Source organism: Girardinichthys multiradiatus, chromosome 19 (genome assembly GCF_021462225.1).
Source record: "Girardinichthys multiradiatus isolate DD_20200921_A chromosome 19, DD_fGirMul_XY1, whole genome shotgun sequence".
In the NCBI taxonomy this organism is placed as follows: Eukaryota; Metazoa; Chordata; class Actinopteri; order Cyprinodontiformes; family Goodeidae; genus Girardinichthys; species Girardinichthys multiradiatus.
Genome location: NC_061811.1, coordinates 24821764 through 24846216, shown reverse-complemented (window position 1 = coordinate 24846216; position 24453 = coordinate 24821764). Strand labels below are relative to the sequence as shown.

Below are 24453 nucleotides of genomic sequence, written 5' to 3'. Positions count from 1 at the left end.
TCACATACGATATGCTGCATGTAGATTAGAGAGTTTAAGTTCAACTTTGGTCCTGTCTGACCAGAGCATCTTCTTCCACATGTTTGCTGTGTCCCCTGCTTGGCAGGTGACAAACTTCAAATGAGGCTTTCCTCTTGCCTCTCTCTGTAAATCCACAGTTCAGAATATAGAATATGTTAGTCCTGCAGTTCCTCCGGAGTTACCGTGGCTGCTTCTCTAAGTAATGTTCTTCTCTCTGGTCTGTAAGTTAGAAGGACGACCATGTTTTGGTAGGTTTGCACCTGTGCTATGCTTTTCTTCATTTTGTATGATAGATTGAACGGTGTTCGATGAAATGTTCAAAGCCTGTTATTGTTTTATTATCTAACCCTTGCTTTAAATCTCTCCAGTACTTTATCCCTGCCGTGCTTGCTGTGTTTGTTTCTTTGGGGTTTATTTCAGGTCGTTAAATACAAATGCATGCCACACTCTTCAGGTTTTTATTTCATACAAAAGAAACGGTGTATCATTTTCCTTCCAGTTTACGAGTATGTATTATTTTTTTGTTGGTCTGTCACATGAAATCCAAATAAGAAACGTGTGCTTATAATATAACAAAATGTGAAAGCGTTCAAGGGTTGTGAATACGTTTAGCAGGACCTGTGTGTTGCTTTTGATTTTATCTCATTAAGAACTGAAGATTATCAGCATGCAGATGTGAGCTACTCTTTTATTTCAGAGATGAAAGCAGATGCTCTATAGGGATTTTATTAAGGACCGAGGCGGGAGTACTTCTCGTTCAGATAAGCTCTATCTAACCTCTCTCACTGTTACCTTCAGTGTTCTGGACGTGCTACGCAGTGAAGCAAGGGTAATGGAGGGCCTGCGTTCCCTGCTCATTGAATCCCCCTACATCCACGATATCCTGAAACTCAACGTCCAATCGTCTGATTCTGATTACGCTGTAGATATTCGCAACCCCGCCATCTGTGTAAGATCGCTGAGGAATATCTCTTCCAGGAAATCTTCACACCTCAAGTTCTTCATATTTAAGTTTTAAGCTGCCAACAGTCAGACGTAATTATTTGTTGGCAACTTTATACTCATTTCAACTAACTGCTTCTCCCCTTTTAGTGGATTAACAACCTAGAGACGGACCACAAGTACAGCTCTTGGCCCTACAACGTGCAGGAGCTGCTCAGACCAACTTTTCCTGGAGTCATCAGGCAAATCCGCAAGAACTTCCACAATCTTGTAAGAGCAATGTTGAGTAATTAGCCTCCAACTAAGTCTGTTTAAATTTGAGCCAGAGCTCAAAGAGTTTCTTTTGCAGGTAATTATTCTGGATCCGACCCAGGAGAATGCTGCTGAACTGCTGAGCGTGGCAGAGATGTTTTATGCCAACAACATCCCACTCAGGTTGGTATTTGTGCCATGAAGACAAATGTGGACTGTGCACCTCTTTAACTAGTTAGATTTAGGCCTCCCACTCAACATGGAACCTGGTTTCACCAGGCCTCGACAAGTTAAATTACTCTTTAATGGACAGGACATTGCCTAAATGTGCAGCTCCAAAGAAAGATAATTTTTTTGGTAAAAATTGCAGAACATCTTTCGCTTTTTAAGTGTGTATGAAACCTGCTGGGCTGTTTTGTGATCTAGGATCGGACTGGTGTTTGTGGTGTCGGTCGACGATGACGTAGACGGTATGCAGGACGCAGGCGTGGCGCTGGTCCGAGCCTACAACTACATCACTGACGAGGTGGACAGCCACAGCGCATTTGAAGCTGTCATCTCAGTAAGTACTTGTCTTAAAATCTGAAACCCCCGTTACCGTTTTAATCCCACTGTGTCTAATGCTGCTTTTTTTCTGCTTATCCCATTGCCCTTCCTCTCCTTAGATGTTTAACCATGTGCCGATTAGTGGAAAGCTGAGTGTTGGAGACGTTGTTAAAGTGTTGGAGAAGAGATTTCCCTACGTGGAGGTCAGCAGTGTTCTTGGAGCTGATTCAAGCTACGACAGCAACAGGAAGGTAAATTCAACAGAATTTGGCTTTACTTAATATAGATGCGGTTTTTCTGTTGACCTTAACATCTTGAATCACACAGGATAATTTTTCATGTACCCTCAGTTGGTTGCTTTTACTTTTTGATTACAAACTGACCTTTTCCTCCCAGCAAGGGAAGGCGTACTATGAGCAAACAGGAGTGGGCCCCCTGCCGGTGGTAATGTACAATGGCATCCCTTACCAGCGTGAGCAGCTGGACCCTGATGAACTGGAAACCACCACGATGCAAAAAATCCTGGAAACCACTTCTTTCTACCAGAGAGCAGTCTACTTGGTAATTTGCAGCTCATACACTCTCCTATACAATCTATCAGGGCATTTAAATAATGTTGCTCTTTAAATTTGATTTATTTGATTTATATCTCGGTATATCTTCAGCTGCTCTGTGAACCATCAGAGGTTTGTTAGAGAGCATTAGTCGACAAACAGCACCATAGAGACCATGTTGGCATTATTGACTGATTGTGTCCTGGTGCCGCATAGCGGTGACAGAATCATGCTGTGGGGGATGCTTAGCGATTGTCAGAGCTCAGTTGTGTATTCCGGGAAAATCAGGCACAAATCTGGATGAGTGGCAGGACTACAGCCATTGAGAAATCCTATTTAAAGTTTGCCACAAGGCACGAGGGATACTCAGCATACATATCCGCACAGAGGAGATCATTTCCTTCTGCAGGGACAGGGGAACTGGTCAAAGTTCATGGAGGAATCTAAATGCAGGGTAATTTTCTAAGAAGCCTGCAAGAGGCTGCAAGGGCTGAGGTTCACTTTCCAGCAAGACTCGACCCTAAATAAAAAGCCAGAGCTTCACCGGAATGGTTTAGGTCAGGGATGGCCAATTCCATTTGACAAAAGTGGGTGTGCAGCTTGTTGTAGATCTTTTCCTGGCCCAACACACATGGATCAAAGGCATGGTTCATTAACAGGCTGCTGGAGGACCTGATGCCATGCTGAGGAGCTATTTCAGACACTTGAATCCCCTCTATTGAAGCTATTGAGCATCTAAAACCTGCAGGGAATTGGCTCTTATGCCTAGAGTTGGCCTTGCCTGGTTTCAAATCAAAGTATATTCATATGTTAGAAGTACACAGATCATTTCTATCTAATTTGACTGAGCTTGAGCTATTTTGCTAAGAAGGACAGGTAAAAAACATGTATTATTTACCATGTATCATATATCCTCCCCCTTCACAAGTATGTATCGCTTTATGTTGTTGTACTGGATAAAACCCTCCAGAATACATGATGATGTTGAAATGTGAGGAAAGAGGGAAAAGTTAAAAGGATATTAATATTTTTGTAAGGCTTTGTATTTTGTAGTTTTCAGCACTTTGTTGTTGAGTTCATAAAACAGGCATAATCTCATCAAAAAGAGCTTGATACCAATCTTTAATTTTTGACCAGTGCAGTGAGAGTATTGATGTTAGACTTTTCTCTCTGCTGGAACGAACATCAAATAAAAGGTCAGAAAGTCTTTAGATGGTTTTAGATTGTTGAAAAAGCTTAATTTTTACTTCTTTTGGGGATTTGGTCATAGGATAAATTTTGTGTTTGGCACGCAGCGTGAGTATGCACCATCTGTCATATTTCCTCTTTTAATATGATTCCATCATTCACATGAGCCAAGTGTCTATTTAAAGAGGGGTTTCTCAGGCACATTCACTGAGCTGAATTTAGCAATTGTACTGATCAACAGGGTGTTAGTCATCATTTTCTTTTGTTTAACACTGAACTTAAACTTCCAGAAGGAAAACTTAGATAAATGCACTGGAGAAGTCATTTGTTAGTTTTGTGGCTGTGGCTTTAAGCCTGGAAAGTCTGCAGAATAGTAGGTGATGCATCACTGTCAACTCTGTGGCAACAGTGAAGAATGCCCTCACTAAATCATAGCTTTCACATCCTAACTCCCAATTTGTAAACTCTCTTGCAGGGTGAGCTGGCTACAGATCACGATGTCGTCGACTTTATCATGAACCAGCCCAATGTTGTTCCTCGTATCAACTCCAGAGTGTTGTCCACCAGCAGAACCTACCTGGACTTGTCCAATACAAGTGAGTTGACAATAGAAATGGAGGCGGATGCAATAATAAAATGCAACAGTGTTATACCCAGTGGTGGAATTAGGCATCTGCTGCTGGGTAAATGCAGGTAAAATGATCAACCCTCATGACACAGCAGTGAGTTAGCAATTTGAACAGAACAGTGTTCAGGTCCTGAAAATGACCTGTCTGGGGCAGGAATGCACCTGAGCTGCTGCAAGACTGCTGCAAACGGCATCAGTAGCAGAAGAATAGAGAAGCAATGTGGCAATTCATGAAACCTGTTCAGACGGGAATCCTCTTTAGACCGACAGCTGTGCTGGACACATGAATGCAGTGCGGTGCCGTACACTCATTGGCCACTTTATTAGGTACACCTTGCTAGAACCGGGTTGGACCCCCTTTTGCCTTCAGAACTGCCATAATCCTTTGTGGCATAGATTCAACAAGGTACTGGAAACATTCCTCAGAGAGTTTGGTCCATATTGACATGATAGCATCACACAGATGCTGCAGATTTGTCGGCTGCACATCCATGATGTGAATCTCCTGTTCCACCACATCCCAAAGGTGCTCTATTGGATTGAGATCTGGTGACTGTGGAGGCCATTTCAGTACAGTGAACTCATTGTCATGTTCAAGAAACCAGTCTGAGATGATTGGTGCTTTATTACATGGCGCGTTGTCCTGCTGGAAGTAACCATCAGAAGATGGGTACACTGTGGTCATAAAGGGATGGACATGGTCAGCAACAATACTCAGGTAGGCTGTGGCGTTGACACGATGCTCAATTGGTACTAAGGGGCCCAAAGTGTGCCAAGAAAATATCCCCCACACCATTACAACACCACCACCACCCTGAACCGTTGATACAAGGCAGGATGGATCCATGCTTTCATGTTGTTGACGCCAAATTCTGACCCTACCCTCCAAATGTCACAGCAGAAATCGAGACTCATCAGACCAGGCAACGTTTTTCTTCTATTGTCCAATTTTGGTGAGCCTGTGTGAATTTTAGCCTCAGTTTCCTGTTCTTAGGTGACAGGAGTGGCACCCGGTGTGGTCTTCTGCTGCTGTAGCCCATCCACCTCAAGGTTCAACGTGTTGTGTATTCAGAGATGCTCTTCTGCATGCCTTGGTTGTAATGACTGGATATTTGAGTTACTGTTGCCTTTCTATCAGCTCGAACTAGTCTGGCCATTCTCCTCTGACGTCTGGGATCAACAAGGCATTTGCGCCTACAGAACTGCTGCTCACTGGATATTTTCTCTTCTTTGGACCATTCTCTGAGATGGTAGTGCGTGAAAATCCCAGTAGATTAACAGTTTCTGAAATATTCAGACCAGCCCGTCTGGCATCAACAACCATGCCACGTTCAAAGTCACTTAAATCACCTTTCTTCCCCGAGTCTGATGCTTGGTTTGAACTGCAGCAGATCGTCTTGACCATGTCTACATGCTTAAATGCATTGAGTTGCTGCCATGCGATTGGCTGTTTAGAAATTTGCGTTAACGAGCAGTTGGACAGGTGTACCTAATAAAGTGGCCGGCGAGTGTACTACCATACTTAATTAATAAAAGGCATTAAAAAACAGATCTAACAATATTATTATTATTAATACTGATGAAATCTTAAGTTCACGTCCCTGTACAGAGCTGTCCTTGGACTGTTTTTATACAGCGGACAGGTTGACTTTTAGGAACTTTACATTAAACTGAAAAATGAACCCCATTAATTTAGGTTATTTTTGTCAAACTTCTGAAAGTTTGACTCTTCAACTACATTATTATAATACATTTTAAATAAAAGAATGTGTAAACTTTGTCAAACATGTAATTCAGAAAAATAAAAACAAAACAAATCAATTTGGACAAAATAGACCAGATTTCATAGGGTCCTAAAGCATACATATGTGGCATATTGTTTTACATATTCTCTTACTGTTTTTGTAGAATGAATGTGAATGAAACATGTTGTGGCTTATATGGTGTTTGAGTGGCTGGTACAATTTCTATTTCCACCTCTGGTATTATCCCATATCAGTATAATGTATTTTCATTGCATTTCAATAGCATGCGAAGATGCACTTTAAGTAAAAAACAACCCAGCATCACCTCTGTATACATCAGAAACTGTAGCACATATTATTGATTTTCCAGCTAATTCAAGCTGCTGTAGATATTTGAGGGCATGTAGAAAAGTTGTGTGGCAGCTCAGAGATGCCATATACAGCCATACTCAATAAATCAGTACATGCTTTCTAATGAGGCTCATTTGCCAGGTTAAAAGTACCTTTTAAAAAAAACCTTTAAGCAAATATTAAGCGTACTTCTGTAATTTCTGTATTGAAAATGTTTTTATTATTGGTTAGATGTTATATTCTTATCTTAAATGTTGTGTTTTCTTCAACTGGAGGTGGGAACTCAGCCTAGTTGACAGAAAAAAAGGCTTTCAAACATACATCTGTGGATAATTAATCAAAATAATGTGTTTCACTTAGTGATGGAGTTACTGAAATAAACTGAAATTTTAGTAATATTCTAATTAATTGAATGGTTCTGTCCAGCAAACATATTCAATTCGAAAATACTTAATTAATCCCAAAAGAGAACATAAATGTTGTTGTAGCTCATATTATAAGGGTTTCTTCATAGAGCCGTTGTAGATGCTGATGGCTGTGGGCAGGAAGGATCTCCTGTAGCGCTCCGTCTTACAGCAGATCTGAAGAAGCACCACTGCTGCAGGATTTATACAAGTGCAAGTCTCATACCGCACCAATGTTCTGGTAATGACGTTGCGTATCTCATGCTATGCTATGCTGACGCTCCATCTGCTCTGAGGAAGATTCACTTTTAGCTTGTCAGATGCTCCAACAGCAGTGCTGCTTGAACTATTTTCCAAAGAAATTGACTAATTATTTAACCATTTGTTGACACTCGCAGACTGTGTATAGATCATTAGACTCTCATCACTAGATGTTCTGGTGATCATTAGGACTGACTCGACAGAACTTGATGTTTCACAAAAGATGGCTGTTAACTTGTCGTTTGTCGCAATTGGGGAAAAAACTATTGTGATAATAGCTTTATGACTGATAATGTTTCATAACATCATTCATTTTGTTAATTGAGGTCTGTATTATCTTTATCTGAGCTCCAGCTCAATATTTAATTATGAAGATGTGCAAATTCAATTCTGCTCATTCTAAACGTCTGTTTATGAACAACAAGAGTTTTCTTCAAGCTCTTTCTAGAGTTAAGTTTTGGAAGTTTAACTACAAAATCCACCATTCTTAATCTACTTTTGGAAAAAATGGGACTTCTTCTGAAAAGTCTTCAATTTTCTTGCTTGACTCTTTCCTTTTTCTTCACTTTTTGCAGACAACTACTTTATTGATGATTATGCTCGTTTCTCCACCCTGGATACCAAGGACAAGAGCACAGCAGTAGCCAACAGCATGAACTACATGACTAAGAAAGGTAAAGATGAAAACAACATCCAAAGTATGTCTTTGACATCTATTGTTCTACTGAAGAAAACCCAGCCATCTTCAAGCCTAAACTCTCCTTGTTTGTTCTGCTGTCCTATCCTCCCCCGCTCCGTGTTTCTGTGTTGTTAAAGCTTTCCCTGCATCAGGGATGGCCACCACCAACAGGCATGGTAAAATCACCCTTGTTCTCCAAATTATTCCCTCTACTACCTCACTTGCTCTTTTTTTATCAACCACATTGCTGGCATTCTTTCAGCATTACTCCTCCATCTGCGATGCATCTCTCAGAGGACACTAGTGACTAATGATGCATGAGATTATTGTGTCCGAGTATTAAAATGTGTTTATGCAACTGCCATTGGTCTAACATTTACTTCTAATATTCAGGGAGATTGCATGATATTTAATAGAGTAGCTGCATGCAAAATTATAAGAGTGAAATAATGATAATTTCAAGCGAAAAAAGATAATTTATAAACCATTTGTTGTAATTCTGTTGCTGTACATTAGCTTCTGATATGTTGAATAAACTAAAGCCTCTCTTTGACTTGATATGTTCATTTGTACAGACAGATCCCTCATGTCACAAAGGAGCACAACAGGGGGGCAGAAAGCATTGCATACATCAGTTTATTTAGTGAAGCCAAGCTTCTTAACTGAAACACGAGGGTAAAATATTGGATTTTCTTTTGTATATTAGAAGAAATTCTGCCAGATCCGTTTTCCATGAACATATGTCTTTAAAATGAATAGATAAAAAATAATCAGGAAGAATTTGAAGTTGTGGTAATTCTCAACCTCCGAGTTACCAAAGCTTTCATTGTGAGCGGCACATGTAATTGTGGACAAATGTGTTGCCACCCATGGTAAAGATCTGTTAAAAGCCTTAAAAATTAATTCTTCTTTTATTGCAGTAGCATAATCTCACACAAAATCCCATGGCAGGAAATCTTTTTAGGTTATACTTTGTTAGTTGATTAGAAACTTCAAAATCCTAGTTTTCTGGCTGCCGTGCACATTGAGGAGGATCGTAAGAGGGGTCTAAAAAAAAACATTTTTGCAGCATCTAGTGGCGTCTTGGGGTCATAAAGTCTTCTTAACCACAATTAGAGATGATATCAGCATGCCAACCACATGTTAGGAAGTGCAGCACTTGTTTGTCTCATTGTAACAAATGTAAATATGTGGAGTTTTGCTGAACTCTGCTGAGAATAGCTGGAACCGAGTGCTTTGGTCAAACTGGACTGAGACTAAACGTGCTTTCGGATCCTCCTTTTATTGCATGATCTAGACGGGATTACCTGAAATGTAAGTATGGAGGGTGAAGTCAAATCCCCCCACCAATATTACATCCCCGATTCAACTCGAAACCACTGTGAACTATTAGAGGTAGTCATAGGTGATTATAAGAACAAACGTGACAAAGTCCAAAGCAAAAACAGCAGCTTCTGTAGTGTTGGCTGTAGAATTTTGTTATATTTAAAGCACTGTTTGTATCTGACAAGCGTGCATGAGGATCATGACACAGAGGTCAGTACTGTGCATTTGGCTTCCCTTTGGGAGAAATCCCCCATGTCTTTCCACCAGTCAATGTTTTTTAAGTTTTAGGCCACGCCCACTTTGTTCCACAAACACAGCTGCATGATCTGAAAGTGCACAAGCTGTGATTTCGACGGATCGAGTTGTTTGATGTGGCAGGACAAAGTGATTTATAATTGGAGGGTTTGTGGTTTTATGTGTATGCTGGACTATAATCAGAAAGTTTGTGTTTATTTATGTAGCACATTTAAGAACAAGAGAAATATGTTTAAACCTTTTAGTTGTGTGAAGATGAACTGCTTATGTTTAAAGATTTACAGTAATCCAACTTGGATGAAATAAAAGTATGCATCCAAAGTCTTTAAAAGATAGATTGATTTCACTAAAGATAAAAGCCTCAGTCTCTGGACCATCTAGAGAGATTCTGGAGACAAATGGTCAAAGATTCCCCTCTCTGTATCCTCCAACCTCGGGAAAGGTGATTGAAAAAGTTCTGTCCTGTTGGCTAAACAGGGCTGTACAAAGGATTGACAGAGGAGGTATAATTATACCTATAATTGTGCTTCCTGTGATTTAGTTAAAAATTGGATTTATCAACATAGGATTTGTTTTCCCCACTGAATAAATGTTCCAAAATTAGAATTAGAAATTTATTTTAAAGCTTTTTATACTTCTTTACCAGTTGCTGGTATAAATGCCCGCAGATACCATTCTTCCTGACTGAACTGGAAGACTTTTATCTTAAATGGCCTTTTCAAGATGCACCGAGTAATACTTGTAAGCAGTAAACTTACCCTAAGTTCAGCCAAATTTTCTTTCTTAAACCTTTTTTTCCCTGCTCGTCAGATGATGGATACATCCGTCCTGTGACTTTCTGGGTAGTCGGAGACTTCGATAAGCCCTCAGGACGCCAACTGCTTTACGATGCCATCAGACACATGGTGAGAAATTCCTTTAAAAGCAGTATGATTGCAGAAATATGATGTGTTGTAAAATATTTCGAGGCAAAGTAAGTGATTTCCGTCAGACTTGAGTGGAGAAAGTAATTCAAAAGAGCACTGTGAAATAGCATGGGGACATTAAGGGTATATGAGTGTTTTCATACACCATAAATGCCAAACCTAATCCATGCAAGCCTTAAAGTCTCACAGCTGCCTGCTCCATAACAGAAAACCAGCAACAACGTTCGACTGGGGATGATCAACAACCCGTCATCTGATCTGTCTGCGGAGACGAGCCGCGTGGCCAGAGCAATCTGGGCCGCCATGCAGACGCAGTCTGCCAATAATGCCAAGAACTTCATCACCAAGATGTCCAAGGAGGACACAGCGGAGGCCTTGGAGAAGGGCATGGACATCGGAGAGTTCGCCGTCGGGGTGAGGCGTTCACTAATCGCAGCACTTTGTGTTAATAAATCAATAAATTAGAATATCACTAAAACGTTACTTAATTTTACTAATTCAAATTAAAAAGTGAAACCTATATAGTAAATAGCTGCATTACATGCACTGATTTATTGCTTTTCTATTTCTGATGTTTATGGCTTGCAATTATGGAAAAAGCAAACCTGGGCTTCTCAGAAAATAATAGAGAAATGTTGTGTTTTGGCCATGTTATTTATGGTCTACACAATCCTGGAAAACACTGCCAACCTGACAGATGTCCACAGTCACTGACACCTTCTACAAGGGATGTTAGCCACAAAAAGCCATTGTTAAAGAAGCTGACAGATCTTTAATGAATTTAATATGCTTGCTATTTGCAAACACTATTATGAAAAGGTTTTGTGGAAGGAAAAAGTGTGGTAGAAAAAGGTTCAAAAGTAACTGCAGACCTGAGAAGATGTGAAGCAAAGCTCATTGAAGAGTTTGGAGTCAGAGCTTCAAGAGTTGCCACTACACAGATGTATCCAGAACATGGGCTACAACTGTTGGTTCCTTGTGTTAAGACACTCCTGGACCAGAGACGATGTCAGAAATGTCTTATCTGGGCGAAGGAAAAAAAAGGATTGGACTGTTTATCAGTGGTCCAAAGTCCTCTTTTCAGATAAAAGTTAGTTTCATTTGGTAATCAAGGTCTCAGAGTCTGGTGGAGTGGAGAGTAGGGGCGTGACGGTACAAGTATTCGTACTGAAAATATCCGTTACAGTACAGCGTTGTATTATACCTGAACACATGCAGATCGTTTGTGTTTAACTAAGGGCGCAATGCAGCGTTGTGTAGTGCACCATTTAAAAGTGACACCTAAACAGAGAGCAGTCCCAGCTATCACTAAACTTTCTTTGGGAACATTAAGATTTTTATGCAGCTACAGTGCAGAAAGAAAGGTGGAGCGAAACTTTCTACAGCAGTAAGGCACAGAGCTCGTTGTGCACCTAACTGAATTGTTCACCTGTAGCTTCCAGTAAGCCTGAGCTCAGTGTTTGGTATAAAATGCTAAATCTCTGATGAGGGGAGTTTACCAACTTTTTGTGCCTCTCTTTCACCCCTGAAAGAGAGGCACAGAATCCACCTTGCTTGAGGTCCAGTGTGAAGTTTCCAGTCAGTGATGATTTGGGGCGCCATGTCAACATCTGCTGGTGATGGTCCTCCGTGTTTTCTGAAGTCCACAGTCAACGTAGCCGTCTACCAGGACATTTTTAGAGCACTTCATGCTTCCTCCTGCAGAGCTTTATGAAGATGCTGACTTCGGTTTCCAGCAGGACTTGGCTCCTGCTCACACTGCAGAAGTACCATTACCTGCTTTAATGACCATGGCACCACTGTGCTTGGTTGGCCGTAAACTGATCTGACCTAAACCCCACAGACATCTTTAAAGTATTGTCAAGAGGAAGATGGACATCAGACCCAACAATGCAGACGAGCTGAATCTTTTATGAACTGTAAGCCATAATAATCAACAGAAATAAACACTTGAAACTAACCACTCTGTGTGAAATAAATCAATATAATATGGGTTTCATTTTTTAAATGAAATCACTAAAATAAATGAACTTTTTGCTGATTATCCTAATTTACTGAGGTGCACCTACAGCTGTCTCTCGGCTGTATGTCAGGCTTGTGACTTTTGGGGTCCTAGTTTATGTTGTCTTCCTTTCTCCTTCAGGGTATGGATTTGTCGTTGTTCAAAAGTGCTTATGAGGGTCCCAAATTTGACTTCCTGCTCTCCCACGCTGCCTACTGCCGCGATGTGCTCAAACTGAAGAAAGGACAGAGGGCAGTCATCAGCAATGGAAGGGTACATCAGACACTTCTCCTGTTTGACTGAATTTTAATCTATGCTTTAATAAAAGCAACAGGAAGTTTGTATGAGAATGTGCAGATTCTTCTTTTAATGCTGTCGCAGTTGTTTGATGATCCTGTTCCCTCTTCTCAGATCATCGGCCCGCTGGAAGGGAACGAGGTGTTTAACCAGGATGACTACTTGCTTTTGGAGAACATCATCCTAAAAACATCAGGGGAGCGAATAAAAAGCAAAGTCCAGCAGTTTGAAATGGAGGAGGACAGGTAATTGGTTTTTTAACCTCTATAAGAACCTCCACAGATGAACTTTCCCACAGCGTGCCGTTTTTTGAGTCAACGCATCGTTTCTTTCAGGGCCAGTGACCTTGTGATGAAGGTTGATTCTCTGCTGTCCTCTCAGCCCAAAGGAGAATCCAGGGTAGAGTACGGCTTTGCAGACGATCACTACAGGTACGTCTGAAACAACATAATTTACTGTTATGAATGTTTCATCGAGCGTTATTTCTCCAGTGGGGGGTTGCTATGCTTGTTTTAACAGCGATTCTGTAAAATCAATTTGTTCTCTGAAGAAAACAGGAAAATCTTTGTGTTTACTTCACTCGATCATTGATCTTCTATTTGCTGGTAGCGCGGTAAAGATCCGACCTAAGGAGGGAGATGTGTACTTTGATGTTGTCGCCGTGGTGGATCCAGTAACACGAGACGCACAGAAACTGGCTCCTCTTTTATCGGTAGGTTTGGGCTCTATTATTAGATCAGATGACCCATGTCTGTCCGTCCAGCTAATGACCATGCTCTCACCCTTTCTTCTGTCCTGTCTCCAACCTCTTTCTCTTTGTCCTCTATCATCTCGTTTTGTTACATTTTGAAGGTTTTGAAGCAGCTTGTAAACGTCAACTTGAGGGTTTTCATGAACTGTCAGTCCAAACTGTCAGATATGCCACTAAAAAGGTAAAACACAAAGCATGAATTATTATACAACTCGTGTTTCATGGTTTTTGACCCCGCTAATTCAGTACCCCTAAATGAAATCCAGCCTGTCTTCAAGATCCACCTCATCGATATTAGTATTAATCCAGCTGTTTCATGAAGGCCTCAGATGTTAGGGAACCAGCACCATCATGGAGATCAAGGTACACAGCAGACAGGTCAGGGAGAAAGTTCTGGAGAAATGTAAAGCAGAGTCAGGTTAAAAAATAACCAAAGCAGATAAAATCTCATTGAAATGCATGCTGTATTTTTCAGGTTTATGTATATATATTTTTCAAGCTTTGCAGTACTTGTTGACATGAACCTGCACAGATGCAAACGTGTAAAGGTTCTCCTTGTATCTCCTGACTGGATTGTCTCACAGTTTCTACCGTTACGTGCTGGAGCCGGAGGTGGTGTTTCAGGCTGACGGGACCTTCTCTCCTGGCCCCTTGGCCAAATTCCTGGACATGCCTCAGTCTCCGCTCTTCACCCTGAACCTCAACACACCTGAGAGCTGGATGGTAGAGTCTGTGCACACCCGCTACGACCTGGATAACATCTACCTCCAGGAGGTAATGAGGGTTTAATCTGGAAAATGTAGTTCTGAGCCTGTTTTCACTCTGTTTACTAGTTCATTCTGGAACTGCATCTTATTTTATTTTCACATTTTAAGGGAGTAATGTTCTAACTAGAGACGTTTTAAAGAAAATCTGGAAAAAGAGGACCTTTTGATAAAACAGAGGTAAATCATAAAGTTAAGGTCCAGAACCTTCCCACCGTGACCTCGCCCAGTTTCTTTCTTAAAGTTTCTGCTATTGTGCTCTAGAGTTTGGAGAATTGCTTTGGAGTCCTTACTAATGCATGTTGCTAAGGCAAGTAAACTGTACTTGGCTGCCCCCCTGTGTCTGCAGGTGGAGAACATAGTAGCAGCAGAGTATGAGCTGGAGCACCTTCTATTGGAGGGCCATTGTTTTGACGTCAGCTCAGGTCAGCCTCCACGTGGCCTTCAGTTCACTCTGGGAGCCGCCTCTGAGCCCGTCATCGTGGACACTATCGTCATGGCAAACCTGGTAAGAGGCTTCTTGTCTTGTTGGCCAATAGGACACAGGTTTCCTGCACAGTCAGGAAAAGTCTGGAATTTGGTTTCAGTGTTCACCTGGTCTGGATAAGTATGGAAAAAGAAAATAAAAGTATGGAAAAATATTTTTATTTTCAGACTTTATTCACTGTAGCATTGTCTAAATGTTGTCCTTCCCTCTGTCCTTTCTTCTTTGTCCATATTTCTGTCCTTCCCCCCTTACCTACCTTTCTCTCTCCCTCTTCTTCCTTCCTTTGGCCCTTACTTGTATTCCTCTGTGTCCTTCCGTTCTTTGTTTCTTTCTTTGTTTCTTTCTTTCTTCCTTCCTCCCTCGTATTCTTCATCCCTCTCTAGAAATTTTAGTCTGGAAAAGTTGGAACCCTGAAAACAACAAATTTACAGACATACTTTATAGTTTATGAAGTTTTTCATCTTGAACACCTCTGTTGGTTTACAGGGTTACTTTCAGCTCAAAGCCAACCCTGGCGCCTGGATGCTAAAGCTGAGGAAAGGACGATCCGATGAAATCTACAAGATTTACAGGTGAGGCAGATTGTGGAGATCTACTTTTATTCCTTAATAAGCTTTAACTCAGTCATTGTTTAGCTTGTAGACCTGCAGTCTGCTCATAAACTCTTTTGTTCTTCTGCAGCCACGACGGAGCCGACTCCCCGTCAGACTCGGACGACCTTGTAGTCATGCTGAATAATTTCAAGAGTAGAATCATTAAAGTGAAGGTCAGTTCATCTTTAATGTGTGGCACAAATCTGCCCTCAGAGTCATGTTATACAGTCAGAGTGGGTGTTTGGTTCAACGGCTTGAAATCCAAAGGTTCTACTTGTCAGAACATAATTATGGTCTCTACTCTAACATACAGTACAGTAAATAGACTGTTTGGACTGCTGGTGTCCCTCTGAGTGGGTGTAAGATGGCCTTTACACCCTTTATGTTGTGGTGCGCTGAGCTAATTTTGTTCTGCCTGTAAATTACAGCAGCTGCCTGGAAATGACTTGGATCGCCTCATCAGTCTCTGCTGCTGTTCTGGAGGAAGTTTGGCTCAATGTCCCTGCACAGCATTTTGTAACTCTAAGATCTGGATGTAGCAAAGTCGTAGTTGTGGATCAGGCAGAGTAGTTTTGCAGCTGTGTATAGCAGGGCTCTTCAATTAAATTACTGCAAGGTCAGTAAAAGAAGCATTACCCAAATATGTACAGCTCTGGAAAAAATAGAGACCACTTCAATGTGTAGGTTTCTCTAGTGTAACTACTAATAGGTGTTTGAGTAAAGTGAATATTTTGATTTTATTCTATAAATTACTGTCATTTGTCCCTAATTCCAAATTAAATGTTGACAGTTCGAGCATTTGTTTGAAGAAAATAACAACTGGTCAAAATAAATTAATTCATATAAAGAAATCCACTTAACATTCATTTTTAAACAATAATACCCTGCTATGTTAACTGAGAAAGGCCATAAGGTTGCCTCCAGTTCTCTCATAGCATGCTTGAAAGAGAAACCTGAGTTTTAATAACAGCTTCCATGGGTCTTAACCAAACCTTCACCCAGCTGTTGGGTTCGGAGGATCCCCTCTTCAGTCCCTCGTTAACTACAATCATGACACTGAACTGGGATTGCTGCCTTTATATGTGGAGATGCTGATTTCCTGTTTTCTGCAGGACCTGTTAATTTGGGTTCTTAGATGCTCTGTTCTGTGACTTTTAGCGTTACGTGGGTATTATTCCTCAAATAATCAGTGTCTATCTTGCCGCAAAACTTTCCGTCACCAAGCTTGACACTCACCAGGGTCTCTGAACACAAACAGGTGTTAAACTTCCTGCCTGTTCTAAATAAAAAACATTTTCCATTTTAATTGTTCAGATTTAGGAGGCAGATCTTCCTCCCTCGTCTAGGTTGTTATTAGCCTGTTTTCATGTTTTAATTTCTCTGGCTGAAACAGGATGTTCTTGCCTCAGCACTCTAAAAGCTAGAAAAGTTTCATGCTCTAAAATGAATTACCATAAATATGTGGAAACGTGTGCAGTTAAAATATAATAATAATCAGTCTAGTCCTGACAACATATCTGAGTCAGTTTTAAGACTTTATTTGGCTTCAGCACCTGATCGTTGTCCTATCTCTCCAAATAAACAGTCCAGTCTGGACTAAGCTTCAGCGACAGAAGCCCTCAAGTTTCACTCGGTAATATTCTTAGTTGACTTGATGATACTTAAGCTCATATCATCAGTCAACTTCATTACGTTTGACAGTTAGAGCTCTGAATATTGCTGTTTTTGCTCATTTTTAGCCTAGACACTACAGTGATAATAGAGTGAATTACTTTTAATAGGCATATGTGAGCCTGTGTTGATGTGTGGCAGGAAGTGTCAAAAACAAATAGGATATTTAAAGGCTAGATCTAAAATCAAAGACTTTAAAGGATGCTTGAAAAACCTGAAGAACTGCTCCCCAGATCAGCTAAGAGGACAAAAAGAGGCTCGTTTTAAATAGAACATCACCAAATGAATCAATGATGAAATTATTTTTATCTGTAATAAACTCAACACTTTAAATGATAAAAGTGGTCAGATTTTTATATAAAGGGGTTTTATAAATAGTTCTAAAACATGAAAAGGGTTTCCCCTGTTTGCCCTAATTGCTGCTCAGTTTTCTGTATCACTCTTTAAAAATGTTTGCTTAATTAAGTCACTGGATATTACTGGAAAGTAAAGACGAGTACTTTGTGCCATGTGCATTTTAAGATTTTTAACATGTCTGCATTTTGTTTTGTTTGTATCAGCCTGCAGCTGGCGTGCCAAATGTGTATAATTTTTTGAACTGTGGGCGCAGGCCGCACAAAATCATTTGGAAGACAGCAAAATGGCCCCTGCGCCTCACTTTGGACACCCCTGGTTTACATAAATATGTTCAAGACGTCCGGGAAAAAATAGGAACGGGAAGATAAACATGTAGTCCAAGCTATGTTTTGAAGACCTGCTCTGTTGAATGGATCTCGGTCTTTTTCATACTTTATAATGTTCCCAAAATGCTTTAACTAACAGCTCCTTCAACTACTTGTACTAAACTCTTACCAGTAGTTGACTTTCATCCAGTTCATTAATGTTTGATGATTTTAATTGACTTGATGAAAGAATCGTTACAAATATGTTGTAGGAACCGCTGCAAAGAATTGAGTGTTTCTTTTTTTAAACATTTTACTTACTAATAACCTCTAAACGTTAAATGAAGTTTATTATTTCTTGCTGTTTAGGTTCAAAAGAAGCCGGATAAATTGAACGAGGAGCTGCTGAGTGATGGGACGGAGGAAAATGACACCGGCTTTTGGAAATCTCTGACCAGGTACAGCTCAGGTTCATGTGTCTTCAGTTGTAAATATATTGCATATTTGTCACTAATGAGCAGTATTATCAAACTCATCTAATTGGCTTTGTTTTGTCCTTTCAGAGGTTTTACAGGTGGAGGGAAAGCTGAGGAGCCAAAGCAGGAGAAAGACGACGTGATCAACATTTTCTCCGTGGCTTCGGGGCATCTTTACGAAAGGTTCCTCAGGTGGGGATTAAATACACCTGGAAATCCTCAAATAGTTGACACCCTTTTAATTTTTGGCATTGATCCTGATGCCTTGTCAGCACCACTGTTTTTAGTCGCTTCTTTTTCTTCTCCCTCAGGATCATGATGCTGTCAGTTCTAAAGAACACCAAAACCCCCGTCAAGTTCTGGTTCCTGAAGAACTACCTGTCCCCTGCTTTCAAGGTAGGACTGGGATTTCATTTCATTAAGGCATTTCTCTTCAGCTGCAGTTGATTTAAACCTAGAACTGGACTGAAATATTTAGTGGTGAAACGTTGAGACTCTTATTGTTTTAGAAACCTGGTCTCTTTGTTCTTGGTATCAGTAACAACTAATAACCTGGTTCCTATGTAGTTTATCAACGTCTGGAAAAGTATCTCAGTATAAGTATGTTTAAAGACAATCAGAATGTCAAAATAATTTTATTTCTAGACTTTATTCCCCATCCTATTTTCACTGCTGTATCCTTCCTTCTGTCTTTTCCTTCATGTGCTCCCTTTTCCTGCCTTTCTTTCCTCCTTGTGTCCTTCCTTTTCTTTTCTTGCGTCCCTTCTTCCTTCCTCATGTCCTTACTTCTTTCCCACCTTGTCTTTCCTTCCTTGCTTCTTCTCTCCTATTCTAGTGTCCTACCTTTCATCTGTTTGTTCATGCTACCTTCCTAGTGTCCTTCCTTCTTTCCTATTTTGTCATTTCTTTTTCCTTCCTTCCCTCCATTGTTTTCTTCCTTTGTTGCTTCTGTTCTTCCTTCGTTCAACCTTGTGTCCTTCCTTTTTGCCTTCCTTATGTACATCCTGTGTCCTCCTTACCTTCCTCCTTCATGCTCTTCTTTATGTCCTTCCTTTCTTTATTCTTTGTGTCCTTCCTTCCTCTGTCACACCCTTTTTCTCTTTATCTTTCCTTCCTTGCTTCTGTACTTACTTACTTACCTCCTTATGTCTTTCATTCTGTCCTTCCTGTCTTTTCCTTCTTTCTTCCTTTATGTCCTTTCTTCCTTCCTTTGTCATGTATGTCTCTGTTCTCCCTCCGTCTGTCCATCCCTTCCCTCTTCTTGCCTTTCCTTGCATCTTTAATTTCTTCCTTTATTCCTAGTGGCCTTCCTCCCTCCCTATCTTCCTTCCTCCCTCCCAACCTTACTACTTTCCAGTTTCCTTCAGGTTTCCAGTCTACCCACTGTAGAACAGTCTGACACAAATTCATGGTGAACTTCAATAATTTGTATTTTAAAATGAAAACTAAGGACGTAGAACTGTGGTAATATGGACAAGTCGTGCTGTTTTATTAGTAATTATCGTGTTCAATTTATTTAGCTGTATACTTCATGTTTCTGAATGTGCTTCACTCTGCAGGAGTTCATTCCCCACATGGCGAAGCAGTATGGTTTCCAGTATGAGCTGGTCCAGTACAAGTGGCCCCGCTGGCTGCACCAGCAGACGGAGAAGCAGCGGATCATCTGGGGCTACAAGATCCTCTTCCTGGACGTGCTGTTTCCTCTCGCTGTGGACAAGATCTTGTTTGTGGATGCAGACCAGGTTTGCTGCACAAACACTATTATTCAGTCTGCTTCTGTCCAGATAATGCAACAGATAATGTTCTCCTACTGCTTGCTCTTCAGCTGAGGGGCCCAGCAAACAAGAAGAAGAAACAGAAGAACTTGAAATATAGATTTTTCAAATAGATGTTTTTTCACGTGACAAGATTGGGCCTTTTAAGGCTTAACAGGAACCATAGAGATGTAGAATGCATTTGCAATGTAAGTTATGTTGTAACAGAAACTGCAGCTATTTGCAGCGTTGATGTGATGAGTTGACCTGCTTTCTGCCAGATCGTGCGAACAGACCTTAAGGATCTGCGTGACTTCGACCTGGAGGGAGCTCCGTACGGCTACACGCCGTTCTGCGAGAGCCGCAGGGAGATGGACGGCTATCGCTTCTGGAAGTCCGGGTACTGGGCGAGCCACCTCGCCGGGCGCAAGTACCACATCAGGTGCTGGTTCAGCTCAACGATCTTCCTCAGACACGTTCATACGGTGCCTTTCTAAAGAGCTCCTGTTACTGTTTTTATTGGAATTTTATCAAATACAGGGGTTGGACAATGAAACTGAAACACCTGTCATTTTAGTGTGGGAGGTTTCATGGCTAAATTGGACCAGCCTGGTAGCCAGTCTTCATTGATTGCACATTGCACCAGTAAGAGCAGAGTGTGAAGGTTCAATTAGCAGGGTAAGAGCACAGTTTTGCTCAAAATATTGAAATGCACACAACATTATGGGTGACATACCAGAGTTCAAAAGAGGACAAATTGTTGGTGCACGTCTTGCTAACGCATCTGTGACCAAGACAGCAAGTCTTTGTGATGTATCAAGAGCCACGGTATCCAGGGTAATGTCAGCATACCACCAAGAAGGAAGAACCACATCCAACAGGATTAACTGTGGATGCAAGAGGAAGCTGTCTGAAAGGGATGTTCGGGTTCTAACCCGGATTGTATCCAAAAAACATAAAACCACGGCTGCCCAAACCACGGCAGAATTAAATGTGCACCTCAACTCTCCTGTTTCCACCAGAACTGTCCGTCAGGAGCTCCACAGGGTCAATATACATGGCCGGGCTGCTATAGTCAAACCTTTGGTCACTCATGCCAATACCCAACGTCAGTTTCAATGGTGCAAGGAGCGCAAATCTTGGGCTGTGGACAATGTGAAACATGTATTGTTCTCTGATGAGTCCACCTTTACTGTTTTCCCCACATCCGAGAGAGTTACGGTGTGGAGAAGCCCCAAAGAAGCGTACCACCCAGACTGTTGCATGCCCAGAGTGAAGCATGGGGGTGGATCAGTGATGGTTTGGGCTGCCATATCATGGCATTCCCTTGACCCAATACTTGTGCTAGATGGGCGCGTCGCTGCCAAGGACTACCGAACCATTCTTGAGGACCATGTGCATCCAATGGTTCAAACATTGTATCCTGAAGGCGGTGCACCAATACACACAGCAAGACTGGTGAAAGATTGGTTTGATGAACATGAAAGTGAAGTTGAACATCTCCCATGGCCTGCACAGTCACCAGATCTAAATATTATTGAGCCACTTTGGGGTGTTTTGGAGGAGCGAGTCAGGAAACGTTTTCCTCCACCAGTATCACGTAGTGACCTGGCCACTATCCTGCAAGAAGAATGGCTTAAAATCCCTCTGTCCACTGTGCAGGACTTGTATATGTCATTCCCAAGATGAATTGACGCTGAATTGGCCGCAAAAGGAGGCCCTACACCATACTAATAAATTATTGTGGTCTAAAACCAGGTGTTTCAGTTTCATTGTCCAACCCCTGTATGTTTACCAGCACAAAGCAGAAGGATTCATGGTTGAATACTTTTGTAAGCCACTATACATAGTCTGTTTCTTTTCGATGCTCTCGCTTTCGTTATACATCGTTGTTAATGTGATGTCTGGTCTGCAGCGCCTTGTATGTCGTCGACTTAAAGAAGTTCAGGAAGATCGCTGCAGGAGACCGCCTCAGAGGGCAGTACCAGGGACTCAGCCAGGACCCCAACAGTCTGTCCAACCTCGACCAGGTCTCTGAGCAACACTTACTGTTTACTGCTGTGCACTTATAGACTCTGTCTACTGCTTTCCTTCAGCATTTTGCTTAAAAACTTTCAGAGGCGAATTTATGGCATGTCCAAACCTGGCTGCATCTCAAAGCATCAGGGATATTTCTTTAAATTCTGTCTTTTCTTCTTTTATTTCTCTTTTATTTTGAACAGTTAAAACAATTGCCTGTAGTCAGAAGCTTTTGGAGTACCTCGTCATGATCTTCTTCTTCAAATATTGCACCGTGTTTTCCTGTTTGGACCTCTTTTTTAACCAGGTTTTTGTGTTTTCCAGGATCTACCCAACAACATGATCCACCAGGTTCCCATCAAGTCTCTGCCTCAGGAGTGGTTGTGGTGCGAGACCTGGTGTGACGACAGCTCCAAAAGGACAGCAAAGACAATAGATCTGGTAACAAGTCAAGTTTATTTATAAAGCGCTTTTCAGCAACAAGGCACTCAAGGCGCTGTACATAAGGAAAAACATTACAATGATACAGAAAATCAAACAACAGAGGTCATTGAAAATATAAAGAGAATAGAATGATGGATAAGAAAATGAAAGGAAAATTGGACTGAAAACTTAACTAATAATGTTTAGATAACAGTCAAAGGCCACTCTAAATAAATAAGTTTTTAATCTAGATTTAAAACAACATAGGGTTTCAGTGCTTTTACAATTTTCTGGGAGTTTATTCCAGAGCATAATAACTAAAAGCTGTTTCTCCATGTTTGGTTCTGGTTCTGGTTCTGCTGAGTAGATTTGAGCCAGAAGACCTGAGAGGTCTGGGTGGTTGATACACTGTAATGTATTTTGGAGCTAAGCCATTCAGTGATTTATAGACTAACAGAAGTATTTTAAAGTCTATTCTCTGAGCTACAGGGAGCCAGTGTAGGGACTTTAGAACCGGGGTGATGTGCTCCACTTTCTTAGTTCTAGTGAGGACGCGGGCAGCAGCATTCTGGATCAACTGCAGCTGTCTGATCCACTTTTTAGGCAGACCTGTGAAGAGACCGTTGCAGTAATTAATTCTACTAAAGATGAACGCATGAATTAGTTTTTCAAGGTCCTGCTGAGACATTAGTCCTTTAATCCTGGAGATGTTCTTTAGGTGATAGAAGGCTGACCTTCTATCACCTTTCAGACACAGCTTCTGTGTCTGAAAGCCAAAGAAATGAACGCACAGCATCAGTAAATTATTCTTCATCAATTTAGTGATGGTCATCTAAGAACAGTAAATCAAACAATAAAAGAATAATGCTATGTAGGGCTGCATGGTGGTGCAGTTGGTAGCACTGTTGCCTTGCAGCAAGAAGGTTCTGGGTTCAATTCCCAGCCGGGGGTCTTTCTGCATGGAGTTTGCATGTTCTCCCTGTGCATGTGTGGGTTCTCACCGGGTACTCCGGCTTCCTCCCACAGTCCAAAGACATGCCTGTTAGGTTAATTGGTCTCTCTAAATTGACCTTAGGGGTATGAATGAGTGTGTGTATGGTTGTTTGGGTGTTACCCTGTGATGGACTGGCGACCTGTCCAGGGTGTACCCCGCCTCTTGCCCATAGACTGCTGGAGATAGGCACCAACTCCCTCGTGACCCACTATGGAATAAGCGGTAGAAAATGACTGACTGATGACTGGCAATGTAGGGATACTTTATATCTTAGGTGGTCAGATTATAGTGCATAGAAGTAATTCTATTTCAAAGTCTTTTATGTGTATTTTTGTCTTGCTTAGTAGCAAATCTTATATGCAGGTGCAGAATAATAATGACCATAATAATATAATTAAAATAAGTTTTAAAGTAAAGCCCAAAATTATCTGTCAAAAGACAAACAAAATAAAAGGAGAATCAGTGATGTAGCAGTTTTTATTTACATTTTCAGATAAAATGTAAATGTAAAATCTTCCTTAGCATTACAGCAATTAAACCCTTCCTATAACCTATGGTGGTTTGATTCGTTGTCTTGGTGATGAGGTTGGAAGGCCACCTTGCCATCACCCTAATCTTTAGCCTAGCATCTCAATCTACTCTGGCTGGGGCCGTGTTAGTCCCTCCTGTCAGGACAAACACTCATTTTGGGCTCAACTGTATGTAAACACAAAAGGACAATTTCTGTTAATAATTTTTACATTACCACATTATTAATGGTGGCGTAGATGTAGAAAGAGATAGTTTCATAAAAACAATTTGTGTAATATTCTCATACCAAAATTAGTGCACACTGTTAATTAAATGTGTATAAATTAAAAAAGGCTGCTGCTATAAATTGTGATATAAATACGTATAATTGTAGACAATAGAGATGTAAATGAAGGCTGCTGATTGGTCAGCGTCCTTAGGGTTGATAAAATAATCAGAAATTTATGTAATTGTGTATAACTACATAATAAAATTAGTTCTAAGACAATTAGTATAAATTGCAATATGAGACCAATATTAGTAGCTGCAATGATAGCGGTATAAATCTGAACTAAGGCCTCGAGAAAGACAAATAAATCATTAAGTGCATTAAGTGTCTAATAGTTTTTTATATATAATTGTATATTATTTAATAATAGATGTTAAACCCAAAATTAAATGCATACAAATATGATTTAGAAAGAATAACCTCAGAATAATTAATATTTAATAATAATGGGTGTTTCCACATGGGCCACACATGGTCTAGTCTGACTACCTGCTTGTCTGTAATTAGGTTTTATTTTCTCCTAATCAGTGCAACAATCCAATGACCAAAGAGCCAAAGCTGCAGGCAGCAGTGAGGATCGTAGCAGAGTGGACGGACTACGACCAGGAGATAAAACGCCTGCAGACCAGAGTCCAGGAGGGAGCAAACCACTCAAAGAAGCAGGACACAGGTACAGAACCTTC

The 24453-nt window shown here is 40.9% G+C and overlaps 1 protein-coding gene across 1 annotated transcript in view; it reads left to right on the top strand.

Annotated features, from left to right (window-relative positions):
- uggt1 (UDP-glucose glycoprotein glucosyltransferase 1) overlaps positions 1–24453 on the top strand; it is a 43432-nt gene that overhangs the window by 17736 nt on the left and 1243 nt on the right. Inside the window, exons 13-40 of the mRNA XM_047344768.1 lie at positions 820–970; positions 1114–1233; positions 1313–1398; positions 1642–1777; positions 1881–2012; positions 2158–2322; positions 3979–4099; positions 7468–7566; positions 7709–7747; positions 9963–10057; positions 10286–10492; positions 12222–12353; positions 12492–12622; positions 12713–12808; positions 12987–13089; positions 13230–13309; positions 13713–13902; positions 14242–14400; positions 14866–14951; positions 15061–15145; positions 17675–17763; positions 17869–17973; positions 18093–18177; positions 19341–19523; positions 19817–19977; positions 21451–21565; positions 21879–21995; positions 24299–24440. Coding sequence (XP_047200724.1) covers positions 820–970; positions 1114–1233; positions 1313–1398; positions 1642–1777; positions 1881–2012; positions 2158–2322; positions 3979–4099; positions 7468–7566; positions 7709–7747; positions 9963–10057; positions 10286–10492; positions 12222–12353; positions 12492–12622; positions 12713–12808; positions 12987–13089; positions 13230–13309; positions 13713–13902; positions 14242–14400; positions 14866–14951; positions 15061–15145; positions 17675–17763; positions 17869–17973; positions 18093–18177; positions 19341–19523; positions 19817–19977; positions 21451–21565; positions 21879–21995; positions 24299–24440 — 3410 coding nt within the window. The remainder of the gene's footprint in view (positions 1–819; positions 971–1113; positions 1234–1312; positions 1399–1641; positions 1778–1880; positions 2013–2157; positions 2323–3978; positions 4100–7467; positions 7567–7708; positions 7748–9962; positions 10058–10285; positions 10493–12221; positions 12354–12491; positions 12623–12712; positions 12809–12986; positions 13090–13229; positions 13310–13712; positions 13903–14241; positions 14401–14865; positions 14952–15060; positions 15146–17674; positions 17764–17868; positions 17974–18092; positions 18178–19340; positions 19524–19816; positions 19978–21450; positions 21566–21878; positions 21996–24298; positions 24441–24453) is intronic.